Genomic DNA, 20659 nt, shown 5'->3' with positions numbered 1-20659 from the left:
AGACCCCTGAATAAAGGCGATTGTGCCACTGCTCCTCCTCTCAGTCCAGGGCAGAGACTCAGCATGGACGAGGACCCATTTTACTGTTAATAAAAGCAGTTGTGCGGAAAGAAGGCCTCAACTATGCGACTGAAGTCTCGGAGCCAATTACTGCGGCAGCCCGGGCTGTGCTGCCTAATGCCTGCGGGTTTTCCTGCACTTCATTGGATTAATGCAATCAGGAAAGGAATAATTGGCTGCAAACGTTCAACTGTCCAACAGAAAACAGAAGTAAAATGAGAAATACATTGAAGGTTTGTACATTTTGCATTTCAGCCAATTCCTGCAACAGAGATTCAGTGCGATCAGTATTTACTCTACTTCCAGTCTTTTTGGAGTAATTGATAGTGCATCAGCGGGTGAGGGAAGGTTTGTTTAGGGGTAAGAGATAAAAGCAAAATGGAGGAAAATGTAATCCATTCTGTATTGTGTCATTCTTTCAATAAAAATATATATTAAAATAATCTATCAAGCTCTGCTTTCAATGTATCCTTTGACTTGGCCTCCACAGCCATCTGTGGCAATGAATTCCACAGATTCATCACCCTCTAGCTAAAGAAATTCCTCCTGTTTTAAAGGGATGTACTTCCATGCTGTGCCTTCTGATCCTAGACACGAGTTCTAACGCATTACTCAGCAGGTCAGGCAGCATCTATGGAGTGAAATTGTAGTCCAGTCCCTTCATCTGGATACTTCATTTGTCCAGCTGAAGGATCAACAGTCCATTTCCTTCCATAGATGCTGCCTGACCCACTGAGTTTCTCTCAACTTTGTTTGTGTTGCTCCAGTTTCCAACATTGCAGTCCTTTGTGTTTTCAGTAAATTCTGATGATCAACTTCCACATTTCTACTCTGCGGCCACAATCCTCAATGCGTAAATCCTCTCCACTCCTCAGTACACAGCATCTGCAGCTGTCTAGATAAAGAGTTACAAAGATGCACAACTCCCTCATTCCTCCATATCCCAGTCTTGCGTCAAAAGGCAGCTCAGTGGCATAGCTCGTAGAACGTAGTGACAGAGGCTGGGTACTTGACCTTGGGTACTGTGAAGAATTTGCATGTTCTCCACGTGAGCGTGTGAGCTTCCTCCAACATCCCAAAAACATGGATTTTGGTAGGTTAACAAAATTCCTGTAGGTTGTGGAATCAGTTCAGAGATTAGGTGAGTGACATTACCCAAGCTGGTTCAGGAGCCTGATGGCTGTGGGGTAATAACTTGCTGAGATTGGTGCTGTGTGACCTTAGGCTTCCTGTCTAATCTAGTAGTGAGAAGCTGGCATGGCCTGGATAGTGGATGTTTTTGGTGATGGGTGCTGCTTTCTAGTGACAGTGCTCCATATAATTTGTACCCAATGGTGGAGAGAGTTTTGCCTACATCCATCACTTTTCTGTAGCCATTTCCATTCCTGGGCATAATAACAGAGAATACTGTATACACACGTGTTCAATGCAGAGCTGTTTTGCAAGGCCTATGGCCTACTTAGAATTCCTGTATTCAGCTTGTTGCTATGATAGCCTCTTACTGTAAGCATCAATTTCCTGAAAATGAGCCACACCTACAGCAAGACATGCATATCTTCCCTTAAATAAAGGGTCTAAAACTGGCATTCTACTATAAATGTTCAACATTATAAAAACCTCCTATTTCATCCAGAAATTAATTTTTTGCAAAGAAAAAAAATTATTACTCTCTTTCTAATATTTCCACAAACTGCCTGCATGAATCAATCAGCAAGTCCAATAAGAAGTTAAACTAGTTTTCCAATAGGTTGGATATTAAGAAAGTTCTTAATATCCAATATATTAAGAAAGTTCTTAATTAATTGTAAACAAAGAAATAGAAATCCAGAAGCTGTTTATTAAAGGCATTGAAAAAGCACAAGAAGTTCAAAGTACAAAAGTAAATATTATCAGAGTACATACGTGTCACCATATACAACTCTAAGATTCATTTTCCTGCAGGCATACTCAGCAAATCGATAGAATAGTAATTATAACAGGATCAATGGAAGATCAACAGAACCATGAAAGAAGACAACAAACTGTGCAAATGCAAATATAAACAAGTAGCAATAAATAACGAGAACACGAAATAACAAGATAAAGACTCCTTAAAGTGAAATCATTGGTTGTGGGGTCTTCTCAACGGATGGACAAGTGAGTGTAGTTATTCCCTTTTGTTCAAGAGCCTGATGGTTGAGGGGTAGTAACTGTTCTTGAACCTGGTGGTGCGAGTCCTGAGGCACTTGTACCTTTTACCTGATGGCGGCAGTGAGAAAAGAGCATGGCCTGGGTGGTGAGGATCTCAGACGATGAATGCTGCTTTCCTACAACAGCATTTCATGTAGATGTGCTCAGTGGCTGGGAGATTTTTACCTGTGATGTACTGGGCCAAATCCGCTACCTTTTGTCGGATTTCCCATTCAATGGCATTGGTGATGCAGCCAGTCAATACATCTACAGAAGTTTGTCAAAGTTTTAGTTGTCATGCTGAATCTCCACAGACTCCTAAGGAAGTAGAAATGCTGCCGTGCTGTCTTAGTGAGAAGTGTAAGGTTCATAAGAAGACTGCTTTCTTTCTGCAGAAAATCTATTGTTAACTGCACAATACTTTATATATCCGCTAACTAAAATGTAAGCCAAGCTCACTTCCACTGGCATGCCACCTTCAATCCCTCCAATGTGTCACCTGATCTCCTCTATTCTTGAAGTTATCTGAAATAACACTGAAAAATGCTGGGAAGGCTGAGCAGGGTGTAGTGTAAATCAGGAAAATTAATTTGCATGTAACAGGAATAACATACCAATGGGCAAATCAAAGCATTTAGAGGGAAAATGAAAATCTGGCTGAGTGGTGTCAAAACAACAACTTCTCACACAATGTCAGCAAGACCAAGGAGCTGACTATTGATCTCAAAAGGAGAAAACTGGAGTCCTATAAGCTAGTCCAGAGGTGGAGAGGGTCAACAACTTTAAATTCCTCAATGTTATTGTTTCAGAGGATCCGTCCTGGGTCCAATACATAAGTACAATTACAAGGAAAGCATGGCGGCACCTCTACTTCCTTGGAAGTTTGCAAAGATTCCGCATGATATCTGAAACTTTGACAAACCCCTATAGATGTGTGGTGACTGGATGCAACACAGCCTGGTGTGGAAACACTGATGCCCTCAGTTGGAAAATCCTACAAAAAGCAGTAGACATATCCGAGTCCATCACAAGTGAGATTGCCGAACCTTTTCCACAGCCCACCTGCAAGGCTGCACAAACCCCGAGGTTGAGATGTATATACTTTGATAATAAGTTTACTTTGAACTTTAATACAAACATGTTGTTTTTGACTTTTCGCGGGGCTAGTTCATCGTTCACCATATAACTTTAAATTTATTGTTATACTGTGTACACGGAAGTCTATGGAGCTATCTTTTCTGTCAAGAGATGGAAGTAACAAGATCTTAACAAATAGCTCTTCACCATCTGGTTGTTTTCGGTTCCCCACAAATTTAGTTTCATTTCTATTCTGGCCCTCATTGTGTGCTCATCAAATATTCTCTTATTTGATTTACCAGTCCTTTCTCAATTCCGTTCACATCTTTGCAAAGTCCAACGTCAGGTCTCACTTCCTCATTGCAGTTAACAAAGATTAGTATTTTCAACTATATCCATTACTTACACCTTTGAATAGTTACTTCACTTAATAAAGTAAGAGCAAGGGATAGATTGTGAAGAGCTAAAGACATTAAAAAAAGAGCAAAATAAAAAATTGAGAACTGCAACAGGGAAAAACAAATGTGTATATTGCCTTTCTTATCTCATGCACCCCTGCAAGTTTATGGCCTAGTCAGCAAATTCTCAGACAACAAAAAGAAAGCATCTAATTACCAACCGAACCATGGATGACTGTGTTAAATGTACTATTTACTAGCAAGGGTTGCAGGGCGTCAGGGAGGGGTAGCACATCTGGTGTGAAGACCTGTCGTACCTTCCGAGGTAGGTCCTCACCTGGCACTCAGCTCTCACCTGTGGCTCTAAGTAAGCTGTTTGCTTGCGACAGCGGCCACAGCTTCGGCAGACTGGCCAAACCAGGTGAGAGTAGCCATAGGGGTTTTTTTCTGAACCCTCGGTGATTTCGGGCTTGTCTACTCAAAGCATGTGGAGACTGGATTCCGCGGAGGAAAACACCAGTTGGTTCAGCGGGCAGGACGGCGTTTCCCAGCACGCGTTGTGGAGCGCAAAGAGCACGGCAAAAAACGTAGATTGCCCTGGCCATCCACTGCACCCTGACCTACCTCCAGTCGCCTTGACTCCCCTTGCCACTGGATCCATCCAGATAGACTAGGACGAGAGAATGAGACTCTCCCTCACTTTCATTAAACTCACACGCCAGTCCTAGTGGATGTCATGATGGTAATGGTCCTCGTTGCTCGAGATGGACGCGCGCCCACACGCACGTTAACGAGCAGGAGCATCTCAGAAATTCAGTTCTACTGACCGATAGTGGTACTTTTTATTCCGCACATGGGTGTTTTAAGTTTTCTTTAATGGGTTTTATTTGGTTTCTTTGTGGCTGCCTGTAAGCAGAGGAATCACAAGGTTGTATTTAGCATGCATACTTTCATAATAAATGTACTTTGAACTTGGAAAATTGAAGATAAGGCAGAAGGCTGACATCCTTAACAATAAATGACAGTAGAGTTAGAACCAATGAGTCAGATATTTAGAGAAAATAGCCATACAATATTTTCTTAATAATTAAAGCTTTATTAATTTAGACTATGGATAAAATGACAAATTACGCACTCCTTTGGAGTCAAATTAGATAATTTATAAATTATAAAATTTATAAACTATATGAAACTGTGCATTTTTTGTTTGTTGATTGTGTAATGTATGTTATATGATTTGATATAATATCCTATATTTGGCTCACAAGGTTGTTGCTGACACATTGAATTGTTTAAAATGGCTTTCTAGAATGGTTTTATTGTTTAAAGTCTTTACTAAACAGTTTACAAGACAAAAACAGAGTAGGACTAGTTCAGTTGCCCAGATGCCTGTCTTTATTTGAATTCACTGATTGCAATGGTAAGCCTGAGTCAACATCTGTTTCTCTCTGTGAGTGGGGTTCTTTGGATTAGAACTGTCCTCAACTGTTATCTCAACACTTAAACATAACTGACATCAGCTTGATTGAGGCCATGAGAGGTAAAAGGATTTTCAGAATTGTTCTTGACAAGAGTTATTTATTGAAAACAGACAGTTAGGAGATATTTTGCTTCATACAGTGCAGCATATCGGCATGTGGCCAAGTAGTTATAAGGCATTGTACTAGCAACCTGAAGGTCGTGAGTTCGAGCCCCAGCCGAGGCAACGTTATGTCCTTGAGCAAGGAACTTAACCACACAGTGCTCTGCAACACTGGTTCAAGCTGTATGGGTCCTAATGCCCTTCCCTTGGACAACATTGGTGTCATGGGAGAGGGGAGACTTGCAGCATGGGCAACTTCCATACAACTCTGCCCAGGCCTGCGCCCTGGAGAGTGAAGACTTGGTCTCGCAAGACTAACGGAATTGCAATGGCCTTACGATTTCTCCATACAGTACAGAATTTGTCCAAATTGTTCTGCTAGAGTTATTTTGGGTGGAAGCCAAGACACTTAAGCTACTGAAGTGCATATTTCAATGTAAGTAAAGAAGTGACTACATTATTGCTGTTACTTGTTTTAAGTCAGCACAAGGGCCACTGCCAGAATGAAGTTCAAATACCATCTGGTTTGGATCGAAATTGAAGTACTGATCAAATATTGACTTATCCAATTAATTTTGCAGAGCAGACTCAATGGGCTGAGTGGCCTAATTCTAATTCAGTGACTTGTGGTCTTATAACTATGCAGTGAAAACAGGTTTAAAAAAAACATTATTTCCTGAGTTTCCTTGGCAGACTTCTATAGATGTGTGGAGGAAAGTATGCTGACCGGCTGCATTTGGGCCTGGTATGGGAACACAATGTGGAAAATCCTACAAAAGGTAGTGGATTCGGCCCAGTACATCACGGCACATCCAACCATTGAGCACATCTACATGAAACATTGCCGTAGGAAAGCAGCATCCATTATCAAAGATCCCCACCACCAAGGCCATTCACTTTTCTCACTCCTGCCATCAGGTAGAAGGTACAAGTGCCTCAGGCCTCACGCCACCAATTTCAAGAACAGGTTCTACCCCTCAATCATCAGGCTCTTGAACAAAAGGGGTAATTACAATAATTTAAGGACTCTTATCTTATTTTATGATCATTATTTATTGCTATTTATATCTGCATTTATAGCTTGTTCCTGTTTACATTATTGTTCTGTAGATTTGCCAAGTATGCCCACAGAAAAAGAATCCCAGGGTTGTATGTGGTGACATGCAAGTACTCTGATAATAAATGTTTACCTTGAGTAAACACAAGAGATTCTGCAGATGCTGAAACTTCAGAACACACACAAAAAGCTGGAGGAACTCAGTAGGCCAGGCAGCATCTACAGAGGTAAATAAATAGTCAATGTTTTAGACTGAGACCCTTCATTGGGACTGGAAAGGAAATGTTCGGAAAAAGCCAGAATAAGAAGGTGGGAAAGGGGAGTAAGTACAAGCTGTAGTGATAGGTGGGTGGGGGAGGGGGTGAAGTGAGAAGCTGGGAGATCATAGGTGAAAAAGGTAAAGGACAGGAGAAGGAATCTGACAGGAGACAAGAGTGGACTATGGGAGAAAGGGAAGGAGGAGGAGCACTGGGGGAAGTGAGAAGAGGTGAGAAGAGGCAAGAGGTGGGGTAGACTGGGGAACTGAAGAGGAAAGGGGAGGGGGAAAATTACGTTAGAGAAATCAATGTTCACGCCATCATGTTGAGACTACTTAGACAGAATATGAGGTGTTGCTCCTCCAACTTCAGATTGGCCACGTTGTGGCAGTAGAGGAACCAAGAACCAACTTGCTGGAATGGGAATGTGGATTGAAATTAAAATGGTTGGCCAAAAGGAAATCCTTTTTATGGATGGAGTGAAGGTGTTCAACAAAGCAATCCCAAATCTACATTGGGTCTCACCAATGTACAGGAGGTCACATCCAGATAGAGGATATGATCCCAACAGATTTCCAAGTGTTGCCTCACCTGGAAGGACAGTTAGGGACCATGGATGGAGGTGAGTGGACGGATATAGCAGAAAACTTGTAGGGATAAATGCCAAGAAGGAAATAGGTGGGGAGGGATGAATGAACAAGGGAATGATGGATCCCTGCAGAAAGTGGAAGGGAGTGGGTAAAGATATGTTTGGTGGTAGGATCCCATTGCAGATGGAGGAGGCTGCAGTTGATGAAGTGCTGGATGCAGAGACACATGGGATGGTAGGTGAGGACAAGAGGATCTCTATCCCTGGTAAGGCAGTGGGAAGATGGAGTGATGTCCAAGAAATGGAGAAGATGCGGATGAGGGCAGCATCAATGGTGAAGGAAGGAAAATCTCGTTCTTTGAAGGAGGACTTTGCTGACATTCTGAAAAGGAAAGCCTAATCTTTAGAACAGAGAGGAAGGAACTGAGAAAAGGAAATGGCATTTTTACAGGAGTTAGTAGGTTTATACAAAATATCAGTAGACAGTTTGTCGCCAGAAATCTTGAAAGGGGGGAGGGAGGTGTCAGAAATGGACCAAGTGAGCTTAAGGGCAGGGTGGAAGCTGGAGGCAAAGTTAATGAAATTGACAAATTCAGCATGGATACATGAAACAGCACTAATGTAGTCAATGTAGTGCATAAATTGTAAATTTTAATTCCTTTCAGTCACTGAACCTGTCATAGATTTCAATCAAGAGCACTGAATGCTATATGTTGAAATAGAGCTTTGGCTTTAACCAAAGGGGTTAAAGAGTTACGTGATGGGAACAGAAGTGGTGAGATGTTGCAGCTCCATGGGAAGATGCTGTAAGAAAGGAAGGATTGCTGGGATGTGATCAAGGCATGAATCAGGCTGCTCTAATAGGAACAATGTCTTCAGTACATCAGGCAGCAGTGATCCCAGTTCTTATGTGCTTCTGAGAACTGAAATACCTACAGCAGACATATCAATGCTATTATTTCTTTCTATATCATTCCATGATATTTTAATAACTCTCAAGTTTCAATCGATCTCCACAGGTCCTAGTTTTTTCTCATTTAGAAAGTACATACAGTAGTTCCATCTTTTTTTAGGGTCAAGTTGAATGATCTCATAGTTGCTTACACTGTAATCCATTCCACTATGTCTAATCTAAAGACATTTGTAACTAATGTGTCCACCTACACTACTTACAGTACAAGCTCTGTCATCAAAAAACTTTCATGAAATGTTTTGGTTTATCTATCTGCAGCAGGCCTAGAAAGCATGACAAGATGTGAAGAGGTTATAGAGCATAGTAATATTGCACCTGCAGGCTGCCTTCAGGTAATAATTATAGTCAGCAAATCTCTGCAGCAGGTTACTGAGACATAGAATTCTCACACAGCTTATAAATGTATATATTTATTTACTATTTTAATTTGCTATTTCACAAACATGGATGCTGCATAGTTTACTTACTGCTTCAAGTAAATTACAACACATTGTTCAGGTACTTAAATTTATTGCAGTACATCAAGTAACAGTTTTCATTAATACAATTAAAATTTACAATACTACAGTTAAAAGTGCACATTTTTTGCTCTATCCTTAGGCTTAGTCAACCCAATACTGAAGATGGCTACTCTGGCAAAACAAGATATATTGCTACATCAGGTATTTCATTCTATGGACTAAATACTTTAAAATAGCTCAGTGATTATTAAAGTGAGCATTCTATTGGGCCCATGATTCCATAACTATGTTAATCTTTAAGCATGAAGCCACCATTGCTAAGTTTTTCAGTCTGTACATGTTTCACTATAATTCCTTAAGAGAAAACCTAGGAAACAAAAATGTTTTAACAGAAATTTTCACCTCTATTATATAAACAAGTTCAAAAGGTGAAAAAACGTATTTTGAAATTTGAGCAAATCAGTTCGAAGTACTGCCTTCAGACTACATTTTACATCAACTCTAACGGATAAAGACTTTATAAGCTTCATTAGTGACGCAATTTTCAAAAACGGTGTTTGTTTTAAAAGCTGGAAAAAGTGAAAACAACTAGATTTATAACTGATGCCAAGACTAAGTGCTGACGTTTGGTAGTAAAATGTTTTAGTAACTGGAATGGCAGTATCAGATGCTGGCCAGTCTGCTGGCATTCTGACATGCTACCTCAGACAGCACGAATATCAAAATTGATTACGCTGGACGCCGTTTATATTTTAATGTACCAGTTCAGGCTGGTTTTCCACAAAGGGCAGAACACCACTGACGTAGTAGGCAATGCCAAGAGACAGCAGTGCAATGACAATAATGAGTAGTAGAACCCGCCAGAAGCCCAAATCATCGACAAACTCCTGCCAGGTGGATCGGAAGCTGGAAAGAACGCCTTCTGTATTCTGCAGATTTGGATTCAGCAGTGAGTGGCTCTCCATTGCACTTAAAAAATAGAAGTTTGCATACAATATATCAAAATATGGTTAATTACTAGTTAAATTTAAACCATCAGTTGAGCTGTCATGAAGCAAATGCAGGTGATCTCTGCATTACAGGGGGTAAAACCTGTAATATGATTTTCCGTAGCGCAAAGCCACATCATCTGCACATTGACTAGAAAATATGAGAAAAATTGATTTGGGTATTTACCTACTTTTGTCTTCCTCACACAATACTGTACGAGGGAATTTAATTCTCAAATTTTGAATCTCTGGCAAATTTCCATTACCCTAATGGCTGAAATGCAGAGTCACTTGTACATGTAGAAATCAAGAGATTAATTTTTAAATCAACTGAGTAATACAAGAGCTTTTATTTTGTACATACGTTCAAATTATTTTTTTGGCAAACCACACACCAACTTTACCTGAGGGGCTGATGTTCTGTTTCCCAACCTCTGAGGATGATGTTCTGAGTCTCCTGCTCACTAGAAGAGGCAAGAGAGTAATTAGGGAACAGCTCCCCCCTACTGCTGGGGAAGCATCAATCCTTAACTCAGTATATTCCTACAATGTACAACTGAGATCAGGGTCATCTTAGTATGGAGGATAGAGAATCTGCATACCAGATGTTGTGATGTCAAGCATTGGCATATAAAGGCAATCTAACGGGGTTGGGGGAAGCTGAGTGGGGTATTTTAAAGGATGTGTGCTTTATTCGTGAGCACTGATCAGGGGAATAATGTTAGATCATTACCAGTATTAATCCATTGCTTTTACTCTATACAACTACCAGAACAACTAATAGTCCTACAGGAGAAAGAACCTCCAAATTAACCACCTACTTAACCATAATTAAGCTCAATTTCCTTAAATGATTCATTCAATTCATAAAGATAACTTTATGTGTATGTTAGTGACAGAATGTGTGGTGACTCTTAAGGGCTGTCCCGAGCACATTCTTAGGTTGTTTTGGCTGTTAACATTTCACTGTATGTTTTGATGTAGATATGATAAATAAATGAACCTGAATGATTTCAGAAACCTAGTTAATGAAATCTCCTTGCCCATAAAGGAAGAATAAGTCGAAGTCAAAACTGCATATGCTAGTGGCATATCTCTCATCATCCTTGGCTGGAAAAGATAAACACATTTACCACATTTTGCTAAACTTTTCCCCCATATGAACTGGCTCCAATTCAAAGATTAGTCCCTTGTTCTTACCAGCAGTTAGTATTCCTTCTCTATTGATCCTCTCAACTTCCTAAATCACACACAAAAAAATTCGTCCTTGAACTTCCTTTATTCTCTTTTACATTCCTTTAACCCACTACACAATGTATTATACATCTGCTTAATCGAAACAATACACTTGGGCTTTTCCAATTAGGCATCCCTAAGAGCAAACCACCCTTTTAATCAACTAAACCAGCCACTGAGGATTAATTTACAAATGTTAACTGAAAAACGGCAGTCTCTCCTGCATTTTTAATGATATACATGTTATTTTCTGTTTTTTTATTATTTGTTTTGTATTTGCATAGTTTGTCTTTTGCACATTGGCTGTTTGTCATTGATTTTCGCTGATTTTGTTGTATTTCTTTGTTCTACAGTGAATGCCTCAAGAAAATAAATCTCATGGTAGTATATGGGGACTTATACGTACTATATGTTCTGGACCTGAGAGCAAGGAGAGATCCAAGGTTTGATCGATTTAAATGCCGGGCCAAATTGGAAAGGTTGGATACAGGCCGAACTGAAGTAGCGGGGCACAGGCCTGAGAGCATTATCGAAATGCCAGGGCCCAGGTCTGAAAGCGACGAACAACCTGAGGTTTGGATAATTTAAGTGCCCGGCCTGATTGAAAAGGTCATGGTGTCAGGGCTAGAGGCAAGGTATAAGCCAGCTCAGCTCTTAAGAACTTAAGAAATAGGAGCAGGAGTAGGCTATCTGGCCCGTCCAGCCTGCTCCACCATTCAATAAGATCATGGTTGATCTGGCCATGGATTCATCTCCACCTACCTGCCTTTCCCCATAACCCTTAATTCCCCTACTATGCAAAAATCTATCCAACCTTGTCTTAGGTATATTTACTGAGATAACTTCTACTGCTTCATTGGGCAGAGAATTCCACAGATTCACCACTCTGGAAAAGCAGTTCTTCCTCATCTCCATCCTAAATCTACTCCTCCAAATCTTGAGGCTAAGTCCCCTAGTTCTAGTCTTACCTACTAGTGGAAACAATTTTCCTGCCTCTATCTTATCTGTCCCTTTCAAAATTTTGTATGTTTCTATAAGATCCCCTCTCATTCTTCTGAATTCCAGAGATTATAGTCCCAGGCGACTCAATCTCTCCTCATAAGTTAACCCCTTCATCTCTGGAATCAACCTGGTGAACCTCCTCTGCACTGCCTCTAAAGCCAGTATGCAGACCTTCCTCAAGTATGGAGACCAGAACTGCACACAGTACCCCAGGTGCGGCTTCACCAGTACCCTGTATAGTTGCATCATGACCTCCCTGCTCTTGAATTCAATCCCTCTAGCAATGAAGGCCAACATTCTGTTTGCCTTCTTGATAGCTTGCTGCACCTGCAAACCAATCTTTTTGCACAAGCACCCCCAAGTTCCTTTGCACAGCAGCATGCTGCAATTTTTTACCATTTAGATAATAATCTGCTCTTTCATTTTTCCATCCAAAGTGAATGATCTCACATTTACCAACATTGTAGTCCATCTGCCAGACCCTTGCCCACTCACTTAGCTCGCTGCTCTGTAGCATTCACTAGTTCCTGCGCCAAACTGAGGCTGTGGCCTGCAACTACTGGTTCCTGGATGGGACGCAGTGATGACTGACTTCACAGCAGTGCACTCCCTTTTGTGAACTTCAGTTCTGAATGTTATTTGCTTACCTTTATCTTTTGCACAATTTGTTATTTTTTCTGCACATTGGGTGTTTGACAATCTTCCTTTCACTAGATTTACTGAGTTTCTTTGTTTTGTAAGGAGACGAATCTCAAGTTGAATATAGTATACATAGTTTGATAATAAATGTACATTGAACTTCAATAATAAATTTTCTTTCAACCTTGAACCTTTGATTTTCAAATCATAATATGGATAAAAGAAACAGGGTATTGAAGCGTACCTTTACAAAATGACATAACCAATGCATGTACCACAAAACAGATACATGATCTCAGCTGAGCCAGAGTCAAGGAGGTGCCTTACTTGATGGAGAAGCAGCAATTAGGGACTGGAATATAAGGGAGGAGCAGGGTGAACGTGATGCCTTTTGCTAGTACCAACTAAAAAGCTGCTTTGGCCAAAACTTGTAGGAAGGCCAAGAATCGCTTATACTAGAACTAAAAACCTAAAATTCAGTGGTGGTGTTTGCAACCTAAATCTAAACATTTGCACACCATTTAATTAAAGCTAGTGAAACAATTAACAGAAAAGCGTCCTTAAAACAATATTGGCAAAGGTTAATTTTGCAGAAGTCTGTATTCTCAATATTAATGCAAAGATATTTAATACACACCATAAAATTATCCATGCAACCCAGGTTTTTCTGACAATTCCATCTTTACCTCTCATTTTCTGCAGTCTGCATGATCTCTAGTTTAGAGTGAGTTCCACGATTGAATCCTTTCACCTCCTGCTCTTCCAGTGACTCCAGTAACTTGATTGCATCTTTGTTTACTCCTCTACGTTTTGCCAATACAAGTGGTGTGGCACCATGATGGTTGCTGAGTTACCACAAAATGAAAAAAATGATTTGTATTCATGCAAAACAGCAATCTAGATTGTTTCCAGTAACTGCTCCCATCACTTGTTACTTATACATTTTTAATCAAGACACATAAAAATATTGGCTTAATCTTAGGCATCAAATATGACAACGAAACAGACTTACAATGAACAAAAGGGCCAATTAAATTTTAGTTCCCCTCCATTAGAATATTAGAACCTCAAGTACACAGGCAAAATCTCTCAGTTCAAAAATAATCTGAAGTTGCTGCTATTCAGCCAGAGGTATAAAATTTTAACAAAAAGCAAAGATAGGGTTTTCAGTCCTAAATCAAAAGGCAGATATTAAAAGTTTTCCTGGGAGTATCCATTAAAGAAAGATTGCATTGACATTTTACCTCTCACGACCTCAGAACAAACCAAATATGGACAAATAAATACTTAGAGTATTATTTTAAAGGAGGTTACCATCAATTCATATTTCTTATGAAGAAACACATTCCTAAGTCATACTAGTAAAAAAATAGTTTAAGTCACCAAATGATTACAAAATGTGCTTCACTTCATTATAAAATAATTAAGAGGAAATGAAGAACTTCGGGTTATATTATACTAAAACATAACCATAAGTATCTTTTGATATTATCTATTAATGCTATTAATATTGAGTTAACATTATTTTATTTTATGTGTTGTACATATTTTACACACACACACACACACACACACACACACACACACACACAGTGTTTTGCACCCTGGTCCCAGAGGAATATTGTTTCACTTACATGTGTAACAATAAACTTTTGAATTTGATCTTCAATTATGGAACTGACAGTGCTACTGAGAACAGGAACAGTATTCAAGACAAGATACCAATTGAAATATGGGCCTCTCTTTATTGTTCGTTCTATGTTCTCATCATTATAGTGTTCTTCACATCAAAATAAAGATGCTTTATTTTAAAAAATTGAGTATGCATACCTGCAGCCATATCTACAATACAAACGATAGAATCACGTAAACTAACACACTCAGCAGAATACTGTCAGCTCTGTCAATCCCCATGATGAATCAAGTGGTAGGAGGTTTAGATTCCTTGCCAAGGATTGGAGCACAAAAACTAAGGCAGACATTCCCACGCAGTAACAGGGGACAGAGTACCAAGGGAGTGGTGCCGTGGCATAGCCTCATGGCTCCAGCGACCCAAGTTCAATCCCGACTGTAGGTGCTGTATTTTCGAAGTTTCCATGTTCTCCCTGTAACCACAGGGGCTTCCTCTGGATTTTGCCCCTGGGACATAAAGGCTGTTTGGCCGCCATTGTAGGTGACTGGTAAAACTGGGAAAGGAAAGTAGAATAGATTGCAGGGACAATTGGTGGGAGGATGGATAGCTCTGTGAGCCAGCACAGCCTCAATCTCCTTCCATGATGTGGTAAGGCAACATAGAAAGGTACAGCATAGTACAGGCTCTTCAGCCCACAATGTTGTGCCAACCTTTTAACTTATTCCAAGATCAATCGAACCCTTCCCTTTCACATAACCCTCCACTTTTCTTTCAACCTTGTGCCTGAAAAGGTTAAAAGATGTTGCAACAAGGAATTGTTTACCCACCCCGATGCACAGATCCCATAGCACTGTTCTGAACAATGATATCATGGTCAATATTTCTCTCTTCAATCAACTAAAGCAAACTCAGTCATTACCTCTTTGGAGTTTGTGAAAGCTTGCTCACACAAATTGGCTGCTGTATTTTCAAAAATGGCAACTGTATTTTGAAAGTTTGTCATTTGGTCGTGCAACACTTTGGGGTGGCCTACAGGTCTTTTTCTAACCACAGACCAGTAACAGAAGAGAAATAAAAGATATATTAAAAAAATGAGGAGCACTTACCCAAAAGAACAGAGGCACTAAATAAATTCAAGAACCGAAACTAACAACTAGGAACCAAATTCAATCTAAAACTGATAATAATACATTGCAGTTCCACAAGCCAAGTATGGAAAGACAGCTGTTCCAATCAAAACACAGCACGCCACAAAATGTCAGCTTTTCCACTGCACCCAGCTACCAACTGCCATTAGGGAAAAGTTACTGAATCAATGTGTGAAGGTAAAGAACAATAGTCGGTCAAGGAGGGCAGAAATATTGTTTCTGAGGTTTGAATTTAACTTGTTTGAATTAATGTGTTGCAAACAGAAGAGTGAGGCAGGAAACAGTTAAAGCAAGGGGACTCAAATCAAATTCTATTGCGCAAACACGAGGAAATCTGCAGATGCTGGAAATTCAAGCAACACACACAAAATGCTGGTGAACGCAGCAGGCCAGGCAGCATCTATAGGAAAAAGTACAGTCGACGTTTCCGGCCGAGACCCTTCGTCAGGACTAACCAGCATTTTGTGTGTGCTGCTCGAATTGTATTGCCTTATTTTTCTTAAAAAATGTTTTTTTCACAATTTCTCTCATTAAAATAAGAAATGCACTAACAGTTGTTAACCTATACCAAGGGTGGGTTCTCAACATTTTTTATGTCAAGCACCTTTACCATTAACCAAGGGTGTTTCATAAAAATTACGGTATGATACAAACCAATTTGGAATTATTTTATTGCCACTGGATTTTTAAACTGGGGATTTGAATAAAAAACAAATTCCATTTGCCTACCTAGAAAATGAACATACACTTGATGCTGACTGAGTCTGTGCATTTCCAACCATTTTTGGTGTAAAATTTACAGATGTTGAGTTAACTTACCCTGAACTGAGAGGCTGGATTCTTGGTCTTGTCACTCACTCTAATATTAAAAACTGTTCCTCGACAACAAAATAACAACTAAGTTCAGAACCATATAGTGCTGTCAGATCAGAGGTGCCATGTTACATTCTCTAAGGAAATCAAAATAATAAGAAGCTGCAGCACAGTTTGCTAATATGCATTTTTAACTGAAGTGTTAAAGTTAGAGTAGCAGAACGTATGAGAATTTTAACTGCACAGATCATTTCTTTCCCTGTGAATCAAACTACAGAAATGATACTGGGGTTGAGTAAGAGAATGGGATATCATGGTAAATTCAGACACGCAAATGGAATCCAGGCTATTGGACATAAAATATGAGAGAAAACAAATAGGGACCCAAGAAACTGCAGACGCAAGAATCTGAAGGAAAAAAACTAAAGCAAAAAAAAAACAAATTAGTCTCAACGAGTCTGTTTTCATAAAATACATTCAAAAGTCAAAACCAATAATTAAAGAGTAATTTACTAACCTTTAATTCACACCAAGAATTTACCTGAATTTCCACAAGGAAGATTAGCAACCATAAGTCAAAAGAATCTTGAAAGTCTTCATATCAGAGAAGTTTATGCATTTTATAGACAAAATCTGTTCCTTCTTCAAGTTCAATTAGAGGAGATACAGTCTGCAAGATTATTTTTATCCTAGGTTAATAGATTATTTTCAATTCAATTGATGGGCTTGTGTGCTTAAATACAACCATATAACGTATCAATTCTTAAACATTACACCAATCCTGCAGTGTCAACTGGATTGTGAAGAGACTTTGACCAGAAATATTAACTCTTTCCCATTCCACAGTTGTTGCCTTGCCTGCTGAATGTTTCCAGCATTTTGCTTTTAAAATAGATATCCAGAATCTGCAGGTTTTTTAAAATTTTCATAAAACATAGGAGCAGAATTAGACCTTTTGGTCCATCAAGTCTGCTTCACTGTTCCATCATGACTGATTTATTATCCCCCCCAACCCCTTTCTCTTGCTTTTCCCCCGTAACCTATGACACCCTAACTAACCAAGAACCTATCAACCTCTGCTTTAGATATAGCCTCCACAGCTGTCTGGCAATATATTCCACAAATTCACCACTCTCTGGCTGCAGAAATGCTTCTTTACTGTTCTATTCTGAAGCTGTGCCCTCTGGCCCTAGACTCTCCTCACTACAGGAAACATCTTCTCCATGTCCACGCCATCAAGGCCTTTCAATATTCGATAGGTTTCAATGAGATTCCCCAGTCATTCTTCTAAACTCCAGCGAATACAGGCCCAGAGCCATCAAATGCTCCTCATATGTTAACCCTTTCAGTCACAGGATCATTTATAAATCAGATTCATTGTCAGTTTTAATCCCAACAGGCCTACCGGCAACTGTAAAAAGTAACAAACTTGAAAAAAAAACAATGAGTTCAGCATCCAAGTTCTTTTCTACCTTGTTTTAAGGCAGTCATGGAGTCATACAGGCCTGATATTTTTCCAGTACAAATGTTAAAAAAGACTCCCACTTGGAAAACACAAATAAAAAAAATAAAGAGACTGAAATCAGAATGCACTTTCACACTTGCCAACTCTGTATCGCTTGTCATTAATTTGGAATTTGGAACTCACAACCCTCTGCACATAAAAGTACCAGATTTACACCCTTCACAATGAAATGTTAAATACTGTACAAAGTTTAATTCTACAACATTCATTTTGAAGTGAACTGCTCAGAGTACCCTAGCATGTTATCTGCATCACACAAGATATTGGAGGAAATCAGCAAGTCAGGTCGCGTCTACAGTGGAAAGTGAAGAGTCAACGTTTAGGTTGAGAACCTTCATCAGGACTATAAGCCAGTGTTTAATTTACATTTATGTTTAAAATAAAATTAATGTGCTGAAAACATTCATCAGGTCAGGAAGTATTTATGGAAGGAGAACATTAACTATTTCCCTTTCCCCTCTTGGCAAATGAAAACTGGAGTGGTGCCTGAACTGTGGCCCGAATATCTAGCACAGCCACAAAAGCTGCTGCACTAAAAGGTATGCACCTAAAAAAATCTAATAGCTGTGCTATACTAACCAGGCCAACATTTTCAGTTGAAGCCATAAAGAGCAACATGCAAGAAATGCTGGAAGAACTCAGCAAGTCAGGTAGCATCTATGAAGGGGAATAAACAGTCGGGCCGAGACCATTCATCAAGAAGGGTCTTGGTCTGAATTGTCAATGGGTTATTCTTCTCCACAGATGTTGCTTGACTTGTAGGATTCCTCCAGCATCTTGTGTGTGTTGCTCTGGATTTCCAGCATCTGCAAAATCTCTTGTGTTTATGAGGCTACGCAGAGCCATGTACATCACTGCAAGTCACTAAAATTATAGCATAATGCACTCCTTGTATTTGGTTATGGATAGTTTATGGTCAAATAATTTCAAATGATATTTTGTCAGTACATCAACAACTTAATCAACAAAACTGAGGGTATTAGCCACTTGTCCACATCTCCACTGATAGATCTTTAATGATGGTCAGTAACCACCATCTCAGTCCTTGAGAAAAAATAACCAACCTGCTCCTTCTCACACATTTCTGAATGACAAATTTGTAAACAAACTGTGTGGGGAAGGCATTGCTACAAACTAGCAAGCACATCAATATAAACTAACCTGTATATTCAAGTATATAAAAAAAACACACTATACTGAAAGGCAAATTCATAGCTGCTGTCAATTTGTACTGGTACAACACTGGCTTATAGCTTTTTCTTCTATTCTCCACTCTGGTCTTTTACCTCTTCTCACCTGCCTATCATGTCCCCCGGGTCCCCTCTTCCTTCCCTTTTTCTTCTGGTCCACTCCTCTCCTATCAGATTCCTTCCTCTCCAGACCTTTATCTTTCCTACCACCTGGCTTCACCAATCACCTTCCAGCTCGCCTCTTTCCCTTCCCTTACCTTTTTATTCTGTCATCTTCCCCCTTCCTTTCCAGTCCTGAGGGTCTTGGTCCAAAATGCAACTGTTTAATTCATTTCCATGGATGCTGCCTGACCTGCTGAATTTCTCCAGCATTTTGTGTGTGTTGCTCTGGTTTATTGCAGTCTGCTGGGATATTTGCAACAGTTCACTTTAAAAAGGTTGCATTAGAATGAAATCTTATACAATACTTAATACATAGTTTTACTGATAAATTTGAAAACCTTTGTCACATTCTACTTAGATGCCAAGTTCCAGGATACATTCAAGACATGAGACTTAGACCACAAGATATAGGAGCAGAATTTAGCCACTGGGCCCATCGAGTCTGCTCTGCCATTTCATCATTTCACTCTCAGCCCCAATGTCCTGCCTTCTCACCATATCCCTTCGTGACCTGACAAATCAAGATTCTATCAACCTCCACCTTAAATACACCCAATGACCGGCCTACACGTCCACCTGTGGCAACGAATTCTACAGATTCACCAACCCCTGGCTAAAATGTGTGTATTATATAAACTATCATAAGCACTCAGCAATATTGGACAAAAAAGTGGGCATACGGCACTGGATTGGCCAAATTCTTATTGGAAATTAAGACGGGACCAGTAGCAATACAATCAACCTGAAATGTTATTCTTTTTCCGCTCAGAAAATCAGGCAGTATTTGTAGAATATTTCTAGCATTTTCTGTGATTAATTTCAAATCAATAGAGAAACCTGAAAGAATTACGTGCAGGAAGCATTAAGAATTTTGACATTTGGAGTGAAGGAGAGTCGAGGGAACTAGAGTCAGTACAGCAGAGTAACAGTGAGCTAAAGGTGATAAAAGATCAGTTGACAACATGAATAAGGGGCTAAACCTACCCTATTTCTATTTCTTAATTTTTGTACATAGTGAAATTCTCATTCGCAAAAAGCTGTTTAGGCTGAAGGTCAATTGTATTAATGCAACATCAGTTACATTTTACATCCTTTCAGAATGGTCCAAAGCACTTTGCACCAGTAATGCAGTCTTAATTATATATCAGGAAACCAAGCAGCCAATTTCAGCACAGCAAGCCTCCACAAAGAGTAACACAACAGAGGGAAGTGAGGTGTCGGGTAGGGTGATGGCGGTGGTCAGTGGAGGCACAGAAGGGTGGGAAGGGGATGAGTGGCCTCACAGTGAGCTGCCCAGATGCCGGGCCAGCCCACAGGCACCCACCAGATATCGATCTTGAGGCCGTTGGACACCAGGAACTGGATGGAGTCGACGTGGCCACACAAGTGCAGGGCCGTGTTGCCCTGGTAGTCGGTGGCGAGCAGATCGGCGCCGAACTTGTGCAGCAGGCGGCAGATGTCGACGTTGCCCCGGGCGGCGGCCACATGCAAGCCGCTGCGACCTCGGGCGTCGCGAATGTTGGGGTCGAAGCCACTCTCCAGCAGTCGCTTGGCGTAGGCGACATCGCCGTCGATGCAGGCCTGAAGCAGCGGCACTCCGGTCTGGCTCGAATCGTTGATGAAAACGTACGACATTATCGCCTTCCGTTCCCCGCTATCCGCAGCGCGCAAGCTCAGTACGCCGCCCACAATGCGCAGG

The 20659-nt window shown here is 40.2% G+C and overlaps 1 protein-coding gene across 2 annotated transcripts; it reads right to left on the bottom strand.

Annotated features, from left to right (window-relative positions):
• Nucleotides 1–8577: 8577 nt before the first annotated feature.
• On the bottom strand, nt 8578–20639 carry LOC140204345 (ankyrin repeat domain-containing protein 46). Of its 2 annotated transcripts, XM_072270994.1 has the most exons (4): nt 20285–20639; nt 13176–13334; nt 10017–10076; nt 8578–9592 (listed from the first exon to the last, which is right to left on the bottom strand). In XM_072270994.1, the coding sequence occupies exons 1-4, from the start codon at nt 20593–20595 to the stop codon at nt 9376–9378; spliced, it is 747 nt and encodes a 248-aa protein (XP_072127095.1). In that variant the 5' UTR covers nt 20596–20639; the 3' UTR covers nt 8578–9375. The 2 variants fall into 2 exon arrangements, with proteins under 2 accessions (XP_072127095.1, XP_072127096.1); XM_072270995.1 differs by lacking the exon at nt 10017–10076.
• Between the last annotated feature and the right edge of the window lie 20 nt (nt 20640–20659).

This window comes from Mobula birostris, chromosome 10, assembly GCF_030028105.1.
Source record: "Mobula birostris isolate sMobBir1 chromosome 10, sMobBir1.hap1, whole genome shotgun sequence".
In the NCBI taxonomy this organism is placed as follows: Eukaryota; Metazoa; Chordata; class Chondrichthyes; order Myliobatiformes; family Myliobatidae; genus Mobula; species Mobula birostris.
Note: the sequence above shows the minus strand (reverse complement) of the source record. Positions and strands in the feature narration are given on the sequence as shown.

Coding starts and splice junctions, on each gene's coding strand:
- LOC140204345 (XM_072270994.1), bottom strand. CDS start 20,595: ATGTCGTACGTTTTCATCAACGATTCGAGCCAGACCGGAGTGCCGCTG. Junction 10,077..13,175: donor CAGACTGCAGAAAATGAGAG/GTAAAGATGGAA, acceptor TGCCTCTTCTAG/TGAGCAGGAGACTCAGAACA. Junction 9,593..10,016: donor ACAGAACATCAGCCCCTCAG/GTAAAGTTGGTG, acceptor CTATTTTTTAAG/TGCAATGGAGAGCCACTCAC.